The sequence below is a fragment of the Salmo trutta genome, chromosome 28, assembly GCF_901001165.1.
Source record: "Salmo trutta chromosome 28, fSalTru1.1, whole genome shotgun sequence".
NCBI classification, from domain to species: Eukaryota; Metazoa; Chordata; class Actinopteri; order Salmoniformes; family Salmonidae; genus Salmo; species Salmo trutta.
In genome coordinates, this window is record NC_042984.1 from 20,092,968 (window position 1) to 20,110,908 (window position 17,941).

Sequence of the window (17,941 nt, forward strand, 5' to 3'; positions counted from 1 at the left end):
TACTGGTGTTAACCCTGGTCCCCTGGATAAATTCCCAATCTGGCCCCTTATACCATCATGGCCATCTAATTATCCCAAGCTTCCAATTGGTTCTTTCATACCTCCCTCTGCCCTGTAAATATCCCCCAGGTCGTTGCTGTAGATATGAATGTGTTCTCAGTCATCTTACCTGGTGAAATAAGGGTAAAAAATCTTTCAGGACACAGAGGTCATCTCCTAGGGCACCAAGACCATTAACCAAAATAGCCAATTACATTTATTTGAAAACGGACAAACACTAGCTATTCTGTTAAGAAAAAAATATTGTAAGTGTATGTTAATGTACATAAATAATTAGCGTAGGTGAATGTCAATGTGTATTGGCTACAGCCTGTCCAGAGCGATGCTGACATGGAGGCGCTTGTAATGTGTGTGTGTGTGTGTGTATGTGTATATATATATATATATATATATATATATATATATATATATATATATATATATATATATATATATATATATATATATATATATATATATATATATATATATATATTTACATATTTACATATTTACATGCACTTATGTTGGAGTCATTAAAACTCGTTTTTCAACCGCTCCACACATTTCTTGTTAACAAACTATAGTTTTGGCAAGTCGGTTAGGACATCTACTTTGTCCATGACACAAGTAATTTTTCCAACAATTGTTTACAGACAGATTATTTTACTTATAATTCACTGTATCACAATTCCAGTGGGTCAGAAGTTTACATACACTCAGATGACTGTGCCTTTAAACAGATTGGAAAATTCCAGAAAATGTCATGGCTTTAGAAGCTTCTGATAGGTTAATTGACATCATTTGAGTCAATTGGAGGTGTACCTGTGGATGTATTTCAAGGCCGTCCTTCAAACTCAGTGCCTCTTTACTTGACATCAAAATCAAAAGAAATCAGCAAAGACCTCAGAAAGAAAATGTGTAGACCGCCACAAGTCTGGTTCATCCTTGGGAGCAATTTCCAAATGCCTGAAGGTACCACGTTCCTCTGTACAAACAATAGTACGCAAGTATAAACACCATGGGACCACGCAGCCGTCATACTGCTCAGGAAGGAGAGGCGTTCTGTCTCCTAGAGATGAATGTACTTTGGTGCGAAAAGTGCTAATCAATTCCAGAACAACAGCAAAGGACCTTGTGAAGATGCTGGAGGAAACGGGTACAAAAGTATCTATATCCACAGTAAAACAATTCCTATATCAACATAACCTGATAGGCCGCTCAGCAAGGAAGAAGCCACTGCTCCAAAACCACCATTAAAAAAAAGCCAGACTACAGTTTGCAACTGCACATGGGGACAAATATCGTACGTTTTGGAGACATGTCCTCTCGTCTGATGAAACAAAAATAGAACGGTTTGGCCATAATGACCATCGTTATGTTTGGAGGAAAAAGGGGGACCGAAGAACACCATCCCAACCGTGAAGCATGGGGGTGGCAGCATCATGTTGTGGGGATGCTTTGCTGCATGAGGGACTGGTGCCCTTCACAAAATAGATGGCATCATGAGGTAGGAAATTTATGTGGATATATTGAAGCAACATCTCAAGACATCCGTCAGGAAGTTAAAGCTTGGTCGCAAATGGGTCTTCCAAATGGACAATGACCCCAAGAATACTTCCAAAGTTGTGGCAAAATGGCTTAAGGACAACAAAGTCAAGGTATTGGAGTGGCCATCACAAAGCCCTGACCTCAATCCTATAGAAAATTTGTAGGCAGAACTGAAAAGGCGTGTGCGAGCAAGGAGGCCTACAAACCTGACTCAGTTACACCAGCTCTGTCAGGAGGAATGGGCCAAAATTCACCCAACTTATTGTGGGAAGCTTGTGGAAGGCTACCTGAAACGTTTGACCCAAGTTAAACAATTTAAAGGCAATGCTACCATATACTAATTGAGTATATGTAAACTTCTGACCCATTGGGAATGTGATGAAAGAAATAAAAGCTGAAATAGAATGATTTATCTACTATTATTCTGACATTTCACATTCTTAAAATAAAGTAGTGATCCTAACTGACTTAAGTCAGGATATTTTTACAAGGTTTAAATGTCAGGTATTGTGAAACTGAGTGTAAATGTATTTGGCTAAGGTGTATGTGAACTTCTGACTTCAACTGTATATACGCTAAACGCCAGTCATGTTTGAGAAATATAATGTAGGATCATTATTAATATCTAAAGGCTTGATTCTGTCGACATACTTGAGCCATGTTCGTTCCGAAAGGCCAATGCCTGTTGCTCACTGCAACATTGCCCACCTTGCAATCTGAGTGGAGGCAGTCAACCTTTTGAAGCCATTTAACCATAAATGTAATTGTTTAAACCTGCAAGTTTTTTTGTAATTTTATGAGGTATGTCTTACCATGTTTCGACCATACAGTTGTTAAGGGGATTATTTTATGAACACTTTCTCATAAGCCATCGAAACCAGTAATTCTCATGTTCGCAACGTTCTTTCATGTCCAGCAACCCAAGACACAATCCTAGTCATATTAACAACCCATGCTTGTTGTCTATGGATCTTCCTTCTTTCTACATTTCTGAAGGATATTTTACTCTCTGTCATATGAAACCGCTCGCATTTGCGGTGCACTTTTGAGAACTGTGTTTTACCGCTAATAGTGTACTGCCGTGTGCACATCGCAGCGCTTATAATGTGAAGAAATAGACTAATAGTTGATTAAAAAAATTAAGCTATAAGTTCGGATCTGTTGCATCAGCCTCATTTCTTAGAAAATATTTTTTGATGTACGGTGGTTGTATGAATGTGGGATCTATCGTGTCCCAGAGTATGTTTGGAATATTTATTTCTCGCTCAGGACAAGCTGACCAATAGAGTAGGTCAACTTTTGTATTATGGGGATAGTAGATTGACATAGGCTAGTACTTTTGTTGTTCGTTAGGCCTACTCATCTGGTTGGCTGACACAGTATGTGGACAGTTTTTCTAACATCTTCAATATGCACCTAGGGTTTTCAATACGAGGGATGCGTGCAGTTTTGTCCCGTTTTCTGTCTTCACTTGTAGCCTGCTTCGGTGCTGTGATGCCTGTGAGAAGGACCCGATCACGTTACGGGCATTGGCTAATAAGAATGTAGATATTTTAGAGAGCCTTGTGAGTGAGAGGTGTTTCGGAGCACGATGATTGGCAGCCGGGAGAAGGGAATTATAAAGATTATTTTCAGCCATACATTCTGTATGTAATGTATACTAATTCACTTCAAGGAATCAACTGTTTACATTTTCTTTCAGTGAGGAATTGTTTAAATGCAACCACATTGAAACAGACACAGCCTATAGACCACGTGTCAATGCCTAGACTTAGCTCTGCTCTAATTATGCTACTTGTCCTTTGGGCTTGTATTTTCTATGAGATTATGAAGGTTTCAGGCAGGTTGCTTTGCATGACTGAGAGGCAGGCCTGCTATGTTTGCTGTTTCCGGCTATAGACCACATCCTGCTACAAATAGAATTGGATCACTCAATGAGTCTCTCTCGTGACTACTGACAGTAAAGGTTCAAATGGCTCAACAAAGACCGTATTGCACATTTAAATTGGCACTTTCCTACACATTCCTATAGCTCTGCTCAGTCTTTCCTACACATTCCTATAGCTCTGCTCAGTCTTTCCTACACATTCCTATAGCTCTGCTCAGTCTTTCCTACACATTCCTATAGCTCTGCTCAGTCTTTCCTACACATTCCTATAGCTCTGCTCAGTCTTTCCTACACATTCCTATAGCTCTGCTCAGTCTTTCATACACATTCCTATAGCCCTGCTCAGTCTTTCCTACACATTCCTATAGCCCTGCTCGGAACTCTTGTTGCCGTTGGTCTACTATTTCCATTATGTAAATAAATTCCGTGCTTGACTTGTACTGAAATAGGTGCTTGCATTCATTTTGAGTGCCAGTATTGTTTATATTTTATGCGCAATGCATTTGAGCTAATATTCTGTAAGAGGTGCAGGGACTCGAGCACTAGAAAATGTGAGGTGCCGGTATGTTCCAGTGAGTTCCTGCTCAAGTCCAGCACTGTGTAAATGTATAATGCACTTAGCTGGGGGTTGGTATTGCTGTTGCTCAACACAGGCCCAGCAGGTGTTATAAGAGTACTTGAGTGGGTTGAGCCAGTGCTGCTCCACTACATGAATAATAAATACAGTTAGATGAAAAGGCACTCCAGGGTGAAATGTATGTTAACCGTCTGAGAGAACATCTCCTCTTGTCTCGGTGAAAAGAAATATCAACCTGCTGAAATATATAACTGACATCACTTGTCTAGTGCTGAATGTGTTGTTCAGTGCAGTCGCCTGAATTCTTGGTACAGTACAGTAAATCATCTGTCAGGAAACTCAAAATTAAAAATGCCATGTTTTGCTTTTATTTAGCAATCTATGAAGCAAATACCTGTTTTAAGCAATGGTTTTGGAACAAAGTGGCACTTTTAAATAGCTGGAAAATATGTAATTCCTTCTGTTATACACTACCAGTCAAACGTTTTAGAACACCTACACATTCAAGGGTTTTTCTTTATTTTTACTGTTTTCTACATTGTAGAATAGTAGTGAAGACATCAAAACTATGAAATAACATCTGGAAGGAATCATGTAGTAACCAAAAAAGTGTTAAACAAATCAAAATATATTTTATATTTTTGATTCTTCAAATAGTCACCCTTTGCCTTGACAGCTTTGCACACTCTTGGCATTCTCTCAACCAGCTTCATGAGGTAGTCACCTGGAATGCATTTCAATAAACAGGTGTGCATTCTTAAGTTAATTTGTGGAATTTCTTTCCTTGGTGTTTGAGCCAATCAGTTGTGTTGTGACAAGGTGGTAGGGGTGGTATACAGAAGATGGTCCTATTTGGTAAAAGACCAAGTACATATTATGGCAAGAACGGCTCAAATAAGCAAAGAGATACGACAGTCCATCATTACTTTAAAGACATGAAGGTCAGTCAATCTGTAAAATTTCAAGAACTTTGAAAGTTTCTTCAAGTGCGGTCACAAAAAACATCAAGTGCTATGATGATACTGGCTCTCATGAGGACCCAAACGTACCTCTGCTGCAGAGGATACGTTTATTAGAGTTACCAGCCTCAGAAATTGCAGCCCAAATAAATGCTTCACAGAGTTCAAGTAAGAGACACATCTCAACATCAGCTGTTCAGAGGAGACCATGTGGATCAGTCCTTCATGGTGGAATTGCTGCAAAGAAACCACTTCTAACGGACACCAATAAGAAGTAGAGACTTGTTTGGGCTAAGAAACATGAGAAATGGACATTAGACCGGTGGAAATTTGTCCTTTGGTCGGAGTCCAAATTTGACATTTTTGGTTCCAACCCCCTTGTCTTTGTGAAACTCGGTGTGGGTGAACTGCATGTGTATTTCCCACCGTAAAGCATGGAGGAGATGATGTGGGGGTGCTTTGCTGGTGACAGTCTGATTTATTTAGAATTCAAGGCACACTTAACCAGCATGGTTACCACAGCAGTCTGCAGCGATACGCCTTCCCAACTGGTTTGGGCTTAGTAGGACTATAATTTGTTTTTCAACAGGACAATGCCTCCAGGCTGTGTAAGGGCTATTTTACCAAGAAGGAGAGTGATGGAGTGCTGCATCAGATGACCTGGCCTCCGCAATCCCCCGACCTCAACCAATTTGAGATGGTTTGGGATGAGTCTCTCATCCAGCCAACAAGTGCTCAGCATATGTGGGAACTCCTTCAAGACTGTTGGAAAAGCATTCCAGGTGAAGCTGGTTGAGAGAATGCCAAGAGTGTGCAAAGCTGTCATCAAGGCAAAGGGTGGCTATTTAAAGAATCTCAAATATCAAATATATTTTCATTTGTTGAACACTTTTTTTGCTTACTACATGATTCCATATGTTATTTAATAGTTTTGATGTTTTCACTATTATTATACAATGTAGAAAATAGGGGGGGGAACTTGAATGAGTAGGTGTTCTAAAAGTTTTGATCGGTAGTGTATATTTAGCACTATGAAGCCAAATAAAATTTAAGAAATGGTTTTCAGTCCTTTTTTCTGTTCCTCTGTGTCTCTTTCTCTAGGCTGAGAGGGATAAGACTGGTCTGGCCAACACTGTCCAGGACCTCCAGAGGCAGTTGGAGCTGTCCCAGCAGGCCTTTAGTGAGCAGGAGGACAAGGTGGGCTCCCTGACCCAGCAGCTGGAAGCCGTGCAGCTGCAGAAACACATCCTGCCCCAGGGAAAGGCAGCAGGCGACCGGGGGGACGGCAGCAGCAGGACCCTGGAGAACGGTGCGGATGACTACGACTATGAGCTGGACGTAAAGAGCACGGAGGTGCTGGAGGCCCGGATGAAGGCGGCCGGCGAGGAGCTGCTGAAACTGCGTGAGGAGCTGTCCCAGGCAGGGAAACGTTACTCGGCCCTGGAGCAGCGCTGCCGGCAGGAGAAGGAGCGGTGGAGGGGAGAGGCCCATGAGCTGGCTGAGAAGATCCGCCAGTGCATCAAGTCCAGCCGGCAGGACCAGGAGCGCATCAGCGAGCTGGAGAAGGAGATCGGAGCGACGAGGAAAGTGGCTACTGATTCTGAGGGTCATCTCAGCGTGGCACAGGAGGAGCTGCTGGCCTTCTCTGAGGAGTTGGCCAACCTCTACCACCACATCTGTGTGTGCAACAACCTCACGCCCAAACGCGTCACCCTGGACTACTATCGCGACGGGGCCAGGGGCCAGTCAGGAGGGAGTGGAGGGAGGTCCAACCACCTGCACCCCCATCACGGACGTAACAAGCGCCGCTCCAACGAGTTGTTTGCGAAAGCAGTGCACGGAGGGGATGGAGACAGTAGGCCTGGTACTCCCCAGGACTCCCGTGACAACTCCCCCTCGACACGCTGCTCCTCCCCTGCCCCAGTCTGCCCTGGCTCCCCCACGCTGGACTTCAGGGACCCCTCCAACGTACGTAACCTGGTGGCTGTCATCCGCTGCCAAATCAAACACCTCCAGGTACGAGTGCCGCCACCATATTGTCTTCCACTAAACATACATATTTAATGATGGGTTCATTAATTAAAACCTCTATGGGATCGGTGTCCCCCCCGCGGGACTGTTGATCTAACGTAGGCTAATGGGATTAGCATGAGGTTGTAAGTAACAAAAAATAACTTCCCAGGACAAAGACATATCTGATATGGGCAGCTTAAATTCTTGTTAATCTAACTGCACTGTCCAATTTACAGTAGCTATTACAGTAAAATAATACCATGCTATTGTTTGAGGAGAGTGTACAGTTATGAACTTCTGAACTTGAATGCATTAATAAACACACGTTTTTTTTTTCTTTGTTATATTTTACCAGATCTAATGTGTTATAGTCTCCTACATTCATTTCACATTTCCACAATGTGTTTCCTTTCAAATGGTATCAAGGATATGCATATCCTTGCTTCAGGTTCTGAGTTACAGGCAGTTAGATTTGGGTATGTAATTTTAGGCGAAAATTTGAAAAAAAGGGTTGGATCCTTAAGAGGTTGTCATAGTATGCCGTGCTGAATTCTGGTCCCATGGTACATAATGCATTATTTGGCTTCTTTCAGAAAGCTGTTAAGCAGAATGTCTGATGCTTGGTGTTATTTGGGAAGTAGATATCTGGGAACTGTAGTGTACTAGCCTACTAATACTACGTATGAGAGATATTTTGGATAATCTTTACATTGCTTTAGTTCGGTTGAAAGACCTATTCAGACACCGGTGTTTCCTGAGTGGTCCATCATGTCAGCGAAACTGAAAGTATGCTGAATAACATCACTAAGGCAATAAGCACTCGTCATGCCTGTTTCCCTCAGGTGGCGGTGGACCTTTGTCGCCACCGTGGCACGCTGCCCTATTCGGGAGGTATCAGCTGTGGAGGGGAGCTGGAAAGTGAGGCCCTCATGGAGGAGGTGCTGAAGCTCAAGTCTCTCCTCAGCACCAAGAGAGAACAGATCGCCACTCTCAGGACTGTCCTCAAAGCCAACAAACAGGTAACGCACAACAACAAACAAGGTCATGCAATGGACACGTCAAGTTGAACACGCACACACACACAACCATCAGACTCAGATGGGTCACGTACTGTGTAACAAGATGTGCAGACGTGACTATCATAATTGCTCTTACCAAATGGTCATCAATCAGGTGTAGTTCTATTTTTGTCTTGAAAAGAAGTTTAATCTATTTTTCCATTGAGGGTCTGGGGCTGACTGACTCTCAACCTGACGTGTCCATAACCTGTAATCCTCAGACCAAAGTCACTTGATAATGTCCTGACTCGATAACAACTGAACATTCAATCAGACTTTTCCTCTGGTCTTTCTCTCTATTTTTTTGGATCCTGTTCTGTTTTCTTGGCTTGTCAATTAAGCCTTGGGTATCTGACCCATAGCAACACCAGTAAGGTCTGTCTTCTGACTGCTACAACCATCCGTCTGCCTGAAGGGGATGTTCCTTGTTCAATTGTCTCATCTTTTTTTGCGATCTGTATATATTTTTCAATGAAAAACAAATGATATTCCCTAAAAATAGGGGGGAAGGGGTAGGTGAGACATGATTGGACGGTCTGAGTGTAGACTGAGTCAGAGATGGAGTATGATGACGTCTTCCCCAGAGATCTTCCAGTACACTGCTCCTTCCTCCCCCTCTACTCTGTACGCCTCCAGCCCTGGCTGACCTTCTTCTGTCAACCCCTTCACGGTCTCTCTCTCTTCTCTCCTCTTTCTCGCTCTGTCTCACACACACACAAACTCTAAGGCTAATCTCTGCTCGATTAGGCGAGCCTCTGTCACGGGTTAGCCTGAATTCAGATGTCTGGCTCTCTTCTATTCCACTGCCACAAAGATTGACAGAACTAAGTAATTTATTAAAATATCAATCATAAAACGTGTGGTTAACCTTTGTTCCCTTCTAGCACAGCTACCTTCTAGCACAGTTATGTAAATATGGCCTTTATTTACATTTTAGTCATTTACCAGACACTCCAGAGCGATTTACAGTAAACAGGGCATACGCTTTCACTTTAGAATTAAGATATTTGCCAGTTAATTGTTGGTAATTTGCTTAGACAGGGTCGATTGCTGTATTTCTTGTTTCTATTTAAATAAAGGGTTGATATTTTCATTGCTAAAAATGTTTGTTTTTTTACGTTGCACTACCAGATGAGAGGTCAACTTTGCCGTCTGTTATGTACTTGATGTATTTTCCCCAGCTGTAACAATGAATCCTAATGTTTCTATTCCAGACAGCAGAGCTGGCTCTGAGCAACCTGAAGACCAAGTACGAGACAGAGAAGAGCATGGTGTCTGAGACCATGGTGAAGCTGAGGAACGAGCTTAAGGCCCTGAAGGAGGACGCTGCCACCTTCTCCTCACTGAGGGTGATGTTCGCCAGCCGGTACAGTCATTTATATACTGTCCTTTTCATATTCCCAATCACCAAGAATAGCAGCAATCTAGAGACCTGCATTGGAGGAGTACAGTAACCTCTATTTGTTTGACAATTTAAAAACAGAAATCAGCATCACAAGTGGATAAACTGTATTTCAAGTCTCTGAGGAAAACAAACACAAAAAGGATTTCAGTTGTGTGCGTCAATTGGTGATGTGCTGCAATCAAAAATATACATATTGCATGATGTCCAAATTCCTGTGTTAGGCCTACTCAGAGATTAGCGTTCCAGGCCTATTTTCTACCCGGCTGCACATCCACAGACTAGCCTCCTTCTGCTGCTGTGAGCAGATCTACACCTAGCAGTGGACTGTAGACACTCCAGTGGAACTAATTGTTCTCCATCTTTAAGCAGCTAATCGTCATGTTTGTGCTCCTGTGGCTCATGTTTAGATGAGACAGTCAGACATTCCATGACATGGTAGACTAGAGCTTGGATGCGACCCAAATGGAACCCGTTCCCTAAATAGTGCTCTACTTTTGAGCAGAGCCCTAAGGACCCTGGTCAAAAATAGTGCACTAAATAGGGAAGTGTGCTATTTGGGACGCATGCTAGAGCTTCCGTCACTACAGTGTCATCTAATCAGATTACCCCTCTGCAGTCCGCCACAATCCCTCTCCTCACGTGCAGGTTAGCACTCACATGCTACTGCTCTGTTTGGAGCCTCAGCCTGGACTGACCTGTCCGTCGGGTCAGGAAGACTCTCCACGCAACGGCCCTTCTCCCCCTCTACCCCACCTCCAACAGTCTCTGTAGGGATAGCTGCTAGCAACAAAGAATGGACTGAGACCGAGTTAACCTGTGCAGAGCCTGCCTCACGTGTGATACTGTTTGTTGGCAGGCAGATGTTTTTCAGTGTTGGCATGTGTGTCCTAAACTAGTGTGTGGCGGGACAAAGGCATTTGTTATTTGTGATAGTGTCTGTTGTCGTTGCTTGCACAGTTCTGTACGGTATTGAATACTGTAGCTACTGTTACTGTAGTGATTCCACATGTGGATGTGTTGTTTTTAATGTATCTGTGTGTTAGTATTAGAGGGATGTTAATTTAGCGATTGTTCAGTACTCCAAGCTCAGAAGGGCTTTCAAGGAAAGGAGTGTTTTCTCTGAATATGCTTTTTTTCCTGGAAAGACATTAAGCTCTGTCTCTTCACTAGGCATTAAATGAGCTGCCATTTGATTAAGCCTGGTGTATGAAAGGCCCTTTAATGCAGGGTGCGGCAGAAGCCTACAGTCTGCTGCTACGGCCAGAGGCCCTGACTGAAATTTGATTTGGGTAATGTTTTGTAATGGTGCCATCATGTGGTAATATAGAGTGCCTCACACTCAGAAACTCAAACTATTATTCAACAAATTCAGAAATGAAACGTTGCTTTCTTTGTATTTTCTTGGGTTTCTCTCTTCTCTTGGGTTTGTCCCATGGGATCTTACTGTCTGTCTTCTCTTATAAATGGCTGTGTCATCTTCCTCTGTGTGTTTGTCATAGCTGTTGATGATGAGCAGTACATTATTCAGATCATGTTTTCTATGTGTGTACAGTTTGTAACTTTTATCTGTCTAACATGTCTACTAAATGTGTGTGATTGTGTTGCTCTAACATGCATGTGTCTCCAGGTGTGACCAGTATGTCACCCAGCTGGACGAGATGCAGAGGCAGCTAGCAGCGGCTGAGGATGAGAAGAAGACCCTGAACTCCCTGCTCCGCATGGCCATCCAGCAGAAGCTGGCCCTGACCCAGCGCCTGGAGGACCTGGAGGCCCCTCTGTCCCCCCACGGCCTCGGCAACAGCCCTCGCCGCGCCAGGGCCAAGGAGCTGGGTACCAAAACGGGCCGGAGCCCCCGGCGCAACAGCCCCGTACGGAGCAGGAACAGCCCCCGCTCCAGCCCAGTCCTCACCAACAGTGTGTCCAGCACCGCCAGCCACCACTTCCGAGCCCTTACCCGCAGCCTCCACACCAGCCCTGTAAGAACCCGGTCTTCCTCCACCACTACCTCCTTCCATCCTGACCCTCTTCCTCCTATACATACCCCTTCCTCTACCCGTACCACTCCCCGACCACGCAGAGCAGCCAAGATCCCCAGGGATGCCACGTTCATTAGAAGTTGTAGTGTCACTGATGTGTTCCAAGCAGGGCTGCGTCTTTGGGAGGAACAGGATGACACCCAGTCTGACTCCTGTATAGGATCTTCCAGCTCCGTGGATAGCGCAGTCTTTGGGAGGGCTCTTGTAAGGGGTGCCAGATGGGCTTCAGGCCCTAATCATGAAGACACCTTTTTCACCAATCGCACTTTGTACTCCTCGTCCTCTGCCTCCAGAGTAAAGTCTTCCTATTCCAGATCGATAGAGAATCTGGCCTCTTCCAGGTCTCTCTTTATCCCTTCTGTCAACATATTAGACCCACAGGGCACTGTTAAGCCAGTGTTGAAGCCAACCTTGGAGGTTTCTGTTCATAGAAAACAACAAAACGTTGTTTACAAATCAAGTTCTTCAGAGGTGGTGTCCACAAGATCTTCCAATTCTTCTCCAACCCCAAGGTGCCTTACAGCAGCTCCCCTCTCTCTCCCAAGTCAGACCAGTAGGACCAGACAGGCCCCAGGCTCAGAATCACAGAGTCGTTTGAGTAGGCCTAGTTATAGGGTCACCAGTGATCCTCCTCACCCACAACCAGCCAGGGCTTGTAGTTCACAGCCCAGAGGATCACGCTCACACAACCAATGAATACTTTGGAGTTTTATCAGCATAAGTGCTCAAGAATGTTTCCCAAGTTAGAGAAAGTAGACAAGCAAAATACATTGATTGTCTACTGATGGCACCACATAGTCCCATGACCTCTTGTTAATACTTACTCTCTTTTTTTTACCTGTTGTCTTAACCAATTGTTGTGCTGTGTGGATCAGTGACAGAATCCTTTTTCAGTTTGTTTTGGTCCTTCGGTTTATTACTAAATTTCCTTTTTATGTCTCTGTCTCCCCCTGTGTCTGCAGCGGTAAAACCAGTCAGTCGTCACGATCACCCCAACCCCCCAGTCCTCCATAAGAACCGTGTTCTCCATGTCCACCTCCTGAAACAAACGCCTTCCCTTCCTCCTGAAGTCGTCATTCCTCCAAACACATCCTCTTTATCCCAGACCTCCTGAGTCAACTCCGACCTTTCTACTCTACTCATCAGACCCAGTGGACTGGCTGCCCTTTCCGTTTCTCCTTTCCGTCTTCCTACCCTCTGTATGGACCCAAGATGCCTACCTGCATGCAACCAGGAAAGGAGAGTTAAAGAAGACAACATACTCTGATTTTATTTATAATGTTATGAAGTAAAGGACTGTTTTTCTGACCTTCACAGTATTATTTACCCTTTCTTTCGAACTGAAAACCCTGTCCTGCTGTGTTCTCCTGCTGTTGATGTATATTTATGCAAATATTTTCCGTTTTGATGCTGCTGCAAGTTTTTTGACACTAGTGAAGACGTTTAGCCTGGCAACATGCCGTAGTCTGTCTGGCAACGTGCAACGTTCTTCTAGTGTCAGACAGCATCCCCCCCTGGACAACTGCTGCATAGCCTGACCACCATGGCTGCATCTGAAATTTCACCCTATTCCCTACTGAATATTGTGCACTACTTTTGACCTGGGCTAATGGCGATTTGGTTGAAACTAGTGCAATAGGTTGGGAATAGGTGTGCCATTTTGGTTTCATGGGCATTTTAAAACACAGCAGCCTTACTAACCATAATTGAAATACTAAATGCACACTGAAGAGTCCTGTCCCTCGTGTTTTGAGGTTGATTTATTTCTTTAGCTCTGCATCTTCTACCGGCGGTAACTGTTAAATCCTTCTCTTTGTCCTGTGACGTACCTGACTGTTTGGCTTCGGCCTACCAACCATGCCCTTCAGTCAGGAGATCAATATCACTGATGGAAATGATTCATCTGTAGCCTCAGCACCTCAGGTTTATATCACAGTTGAATGAACTAGCTAACAAAAAGATGGGAGATATTTGACGGGCATGCTTCTTTTCAAACTATGCAGATAGCTCTGAGACTGAAGGCCCTGCAGACTGCTGTTTTCCAGGACCTGGGTAAGGACGGTCCCATAGAAATAAAATTACGACAACAGACCTCTGTTTTAATTATATTTCTATGGATTCTAACTATTTAGTTTCCCTCTCGTCTCCTGGCAGCAGGGTTGCAGTGGTCGTGGGTCTTCTAATACAGTGTCCCTACTGGACCACACTGCCAGCCTCCTACAGTGTAGGGTCCACGGTGGGGCACATCCACCTTTATATCTAGTAGCCTTAGTGATTTGACAGTTTGTTTTAGAATTTAAAAATAAATCTAAGAAAAAAACAGGCTCAAATGAACTTGGTCCAGGTGGGTTTCCGTGCTGTGTTTAGTGAAGGTCAGTACATCATGCTAATTGGGGGTTCCAATGTTGGAAACAGTGCCTTGCTTTTCCTCTTGCTCGTCATTTCATGTTTAGAATAAATCACCTTTTTAAATATGTTGAACACTGTTGTAGTGATGAGATGTGTAGTTAATTTTGTATATGATTATGTAGCTTTGTTTGTTTAGCTTTTCGGGAAACTAATAATCGGCTCTTTGGTACTTGTTGTAGTTTGTACATTTTCTTTGTCCTTAAACCTCCCCTCCCCCCTCCCCTTTTCTCACTCTTTCACAAATGTTTTTGTACAGGTAGGTGTTTTGTAAATGTAACTGATCATCATATGTCTGTGTGTGGACAAAATGAATTAGTGCATTCATTTTATTTGTCGATAGAACCTAAGATGCCCACATGGTCCTCATCAATTTCTGTGTATGTAAAGTAAGTTAATTTTGTTGACCTGTGAACTTATTGTGTGATGGAGAATAAAGCAACACCACTGTCAGTGTAAGTCATTTTTGGGCTGATGGCATATTAATCAAACTGTAGGATGTTTTCTTTGCCTTTAGGATTAATACTTCAAGATCCTTCCCCTAATATGGCAAGTCAAAAGTTGAGGCAATGCATCTTTTGAAGCAAGTTGTGTCCAATTTATTTGATGTTTCATTTGTTACATTGTATCTACTCCGTTGGATTTGCCCAGCTTATTGTGATTGGTTCAATTCTCTCCAGGCCCTTCCCCCTATACTGGGGGCGTAGACTGAAGTTAAACCTGTTATATCGGCACATTTATTTATTATTTATAACCAGCCGGCAAATTCATTGAAGTTCCTTTTTATAGTAATTGTAAACAATACCGGTATATTTACATGCATTGGTTCTGACGTTTTTTCTTAGAATAACCTGAAAATAAGTGGATACCACACGGCCGTGCATTAAGGAAAATGGTTGAACTAATGGAGAGAAGAAATGTAAAGATCAAAGCTGTGAATTAAATTACAGGTTGGCAGCGATACCTTTACCTGCTGCTTCCTCAACACCTGCCGCTCAGACATTAGGTTGGAGGCAAGAAGCGTCCCGAGGAGCCATGTCCGGACGCTCGTACTCCTCCACCGACCCAAAAGCAGATCATAGGACCTACCTATGGGCGCGTTGTAATGAGATGAAACGGCTTGTGCACGATAAGTAGTAGTGACCTCAGTTTTCCTTTGTCAGAAATCCCCCCTATCACGCTCAACGTCAGGTAGGCTAAACTTTAAGGGATTCCCATCATTTGTAATGTGCATCCACTTAAGGTGACATACATTGCTTATAATGTGCAACTACAGCCATTTGGTGCTGATGGGTAGGGATTCAGTACTCCCCATCAGCTACTGATGTGAGTTTTGTCATCTGTCGGTTGAAGACAATATGCACAAGGATCGTATCAGTTCATCCTCTTCTAGGCTAGTGCTGTAACAGTTCATCCTTCCCTGGGTTTGAAAGTGGGTCAAACATGACAGCTGGATGGCAGTCCTGTCAGTCATTGGTCTTGTTCTGAGAAAATGAAATTGTTGAAACCAACACTCATCCAGGGAATATCAAAAGAACCTCAGGACCAATCCCAAACCCCTGCAGGGCAGGTCATGGTCTCTGACACACTTTCTCATTTACCCACTAGCCATATGATTGCATAATTTGTTTCATTATCTGGTCCCTAGATTATAGCATCATTATGTCAGCACACACACAGTAAAACCCAGGGGTGCTACTTTGGTTTTAGAAGTGGGGGGGAATATATATTTTTTAATTATCATTTAGGATGAACATTCCAAACAGCCTACCCTACCGCTCGGAGGCTTCTGCATGGGCCTAAAGTACAACGTTGCCTTGTTTTGTGTCACATTCCAATTCTAAAACGGGGGGGGGACATGTCCCCAGTGAAAGTTGTGCTCCAGACAAAACCCTCACTATAAAGACATAAGAAGGGTCTTGATACTGTAGGTTGGGGGAGAGATACAGACTCGAGAATGAAGTTACCAGTTAGATATGGTAAATCTATCATGTTGACGGCCAGCTGCTGTCACTCATCTGTTATAGGCAGCTCCAAATGAAATGTGGCCCCGTGGTCATATTCCAGGAATTTTGTGACAGATTGAGAAACTCATGTTGACCCTCTTTTTAATCTGAATCTGTGTGTTTGCTGTGTAACTGATGATTGCTCAGGAATAACAGAGGAAAAAAAATATGCGTTGTTGAAATCCTTACAATTCACACAAAATGTCAGTAATTTTGCTATACTTTTTGGTCCAGTGATCTATCTTATAAACACATTCTGCTGTTTGTTTTTGTGTGTGGGCAAAAGTAAATTTGCCTCTTTAAATCCTGTACAGTATTTCAAATGTCTTACCCCATATGACTTCCCTTTAATCCTGTTGTTGCTTGCCTAAACTTTGTTCTTTGCTTCAGGTACGTAGTCATTGTGCACTCCGGCTGGCAGCACCTCAAACTGATTAGTACCGAAAATGTAAGTCCTTAAATTGTATAAAGCTGTAGTTATGTCCATTGTTCCCTCAATGTTATTAACACTGAGCAAATTTCAGGTTTGGAAAATTCTGTGCAACTTCCAGAGCACGTTGACTGTAAACACTGAGGCTCTACCTGCTTTAAGTTACAGTTTTAACAGTGGCCAGGTAGGCTAATGTGGCTATTTGATCATAATGTAGGCCTATCAGAGTGGCCTACCATCAAAAACAATAACTGGGCTAATAACTCACTAACTAGCAAAAGATATGAACAAAATGTGCACATGTGGCTACATGCAGCTCTTGCTTTTATCAACAAAAAAAAAGCCCATCTACTCACGACCACAGCTGTAGACACAGTCCAGTTCAAAGTAAATGGCACGGGTCCATATATGGCAATGGTCTATTTACATTTATACAAATGGTGGGACTAATCCTGATTGCTGATTGGTTAAAACTGCATTCCAGCCAGTGTCTATTCCACAAGTTACCACCGGCTAAATCTATGACGTTAAAATGTCTATTTACTCTGTTCCATCTAACTGCGCAATCCACTGTCTCATCAGCCCAGCCAGGCACTTTATAAACTTGATCTCCACTATAAAAAGCATCTAGACATTATCTCACATTTCTTTTAGACTAACATTTAGTTTTCAATAGCTGAGATGTATATAAACCTTGCTGTCTTTCTCTCTGACATTTGTTACGTTGTTTCAATATTCAAATTTGATCTCCAGCTGTCCCATAGTAATGAACATGTTGGGAGTCGGGACGAGACAAATCAAATCAAATTTTGTCACATACACATGGTTAGCAGATGTTAATGCGAGTATAGCCAAATGCTTGTGCTTCTAGTTCCGACCATGCAGTAATATCTAACAAGTAATCTGACAGGCAGGCAGCGGTTCTCAGCCAGTAGATATCATGAATCAGCTGGCATCATTTTTATGGATATATACAAAGAAATGTCAATTGAAAAATGGTCAAATGAATCAAAGTGCAGCTAGTTTGCAGTCTTTCCAGCTTCAGTTTGAAGATATTGTGTTAGCTGAAGTGTTGGTTAGCTCCTCTGAACAACAGTGTCCTGACGAGTGAGCACATTTTCTATGCCAGGCGAAATCGTGCCTCATTAGCTCGTTGTTATGCATGTATCCAAATATATGTCACTAGAAAACAGCTTATGCAAATGCAGCTACTTTGCTGTTATTCTGCCTGCACTTTTTGACGTGACTGTAAGTTAGCCGTAGTTGGCTAGCAAGCAAGGGAGAAGAATGTTGCCAGCCAGTATGGCAATGGAACATTTAGAATGAACGACTAACACACATCCATAGATGCAGAACAAAAAGACTGAACGACTGGGTCAAGTCTCTGGCAACCGAACCGATAGAACCAACGACGAGCTTGCTTGGGTAGCAACCTTAGATTTGTGCCGCGACTATATCTTTTGGAAGGATGAAATGGTATGAATAAATTAACCAAAATCTTTTTAATGAAAATATGTTAATCATTATTTGAAAATGTTGGGACCCTGTTGTATAAAAGTAAGGCTTCTTGTAT

The 17,941-nt window shown here is 43.0% G+C and overlaps 1 protein-coding gene across 1 annotated transcript in view; it reads left to right on the forward strand.

The window, feature by feature from the left end:
* The window catches only part of LOC115165757 (protein bicaudal D homolog 2), a 42,864-nt gene extending 28,469 nt beyond the window's left edge, over positions 1-14,395 (forward strand). The window contains exons 6-10 of the mRNA XM_029719101.1: positions 6,116-7,030; positions 7,870-8,046; positions 9,300-9,451; positions 11,118-11,466; positions 12,489-14,395. Coding sequence (XP_029574961.1) covers positions 6,116-7,030; positions 7,870-8,046; positions 9,300-9,451; positions 11,118-11,466; positions 12,489-12,494 — 1,599 coding nt within the window. The 3' untranslated portion in view covers positions 12,495-14,395. The remainder of the gene's footprint in view (positions 1-6,115; positions 7,031-7,869; positions 8,047-9,299; positions 9,452-11,117; positions 11,467-12,488) is intronic.
* The last annotated feature ends 3,546 nt before the right edge of the window (positions 14,396-17,941 follow it).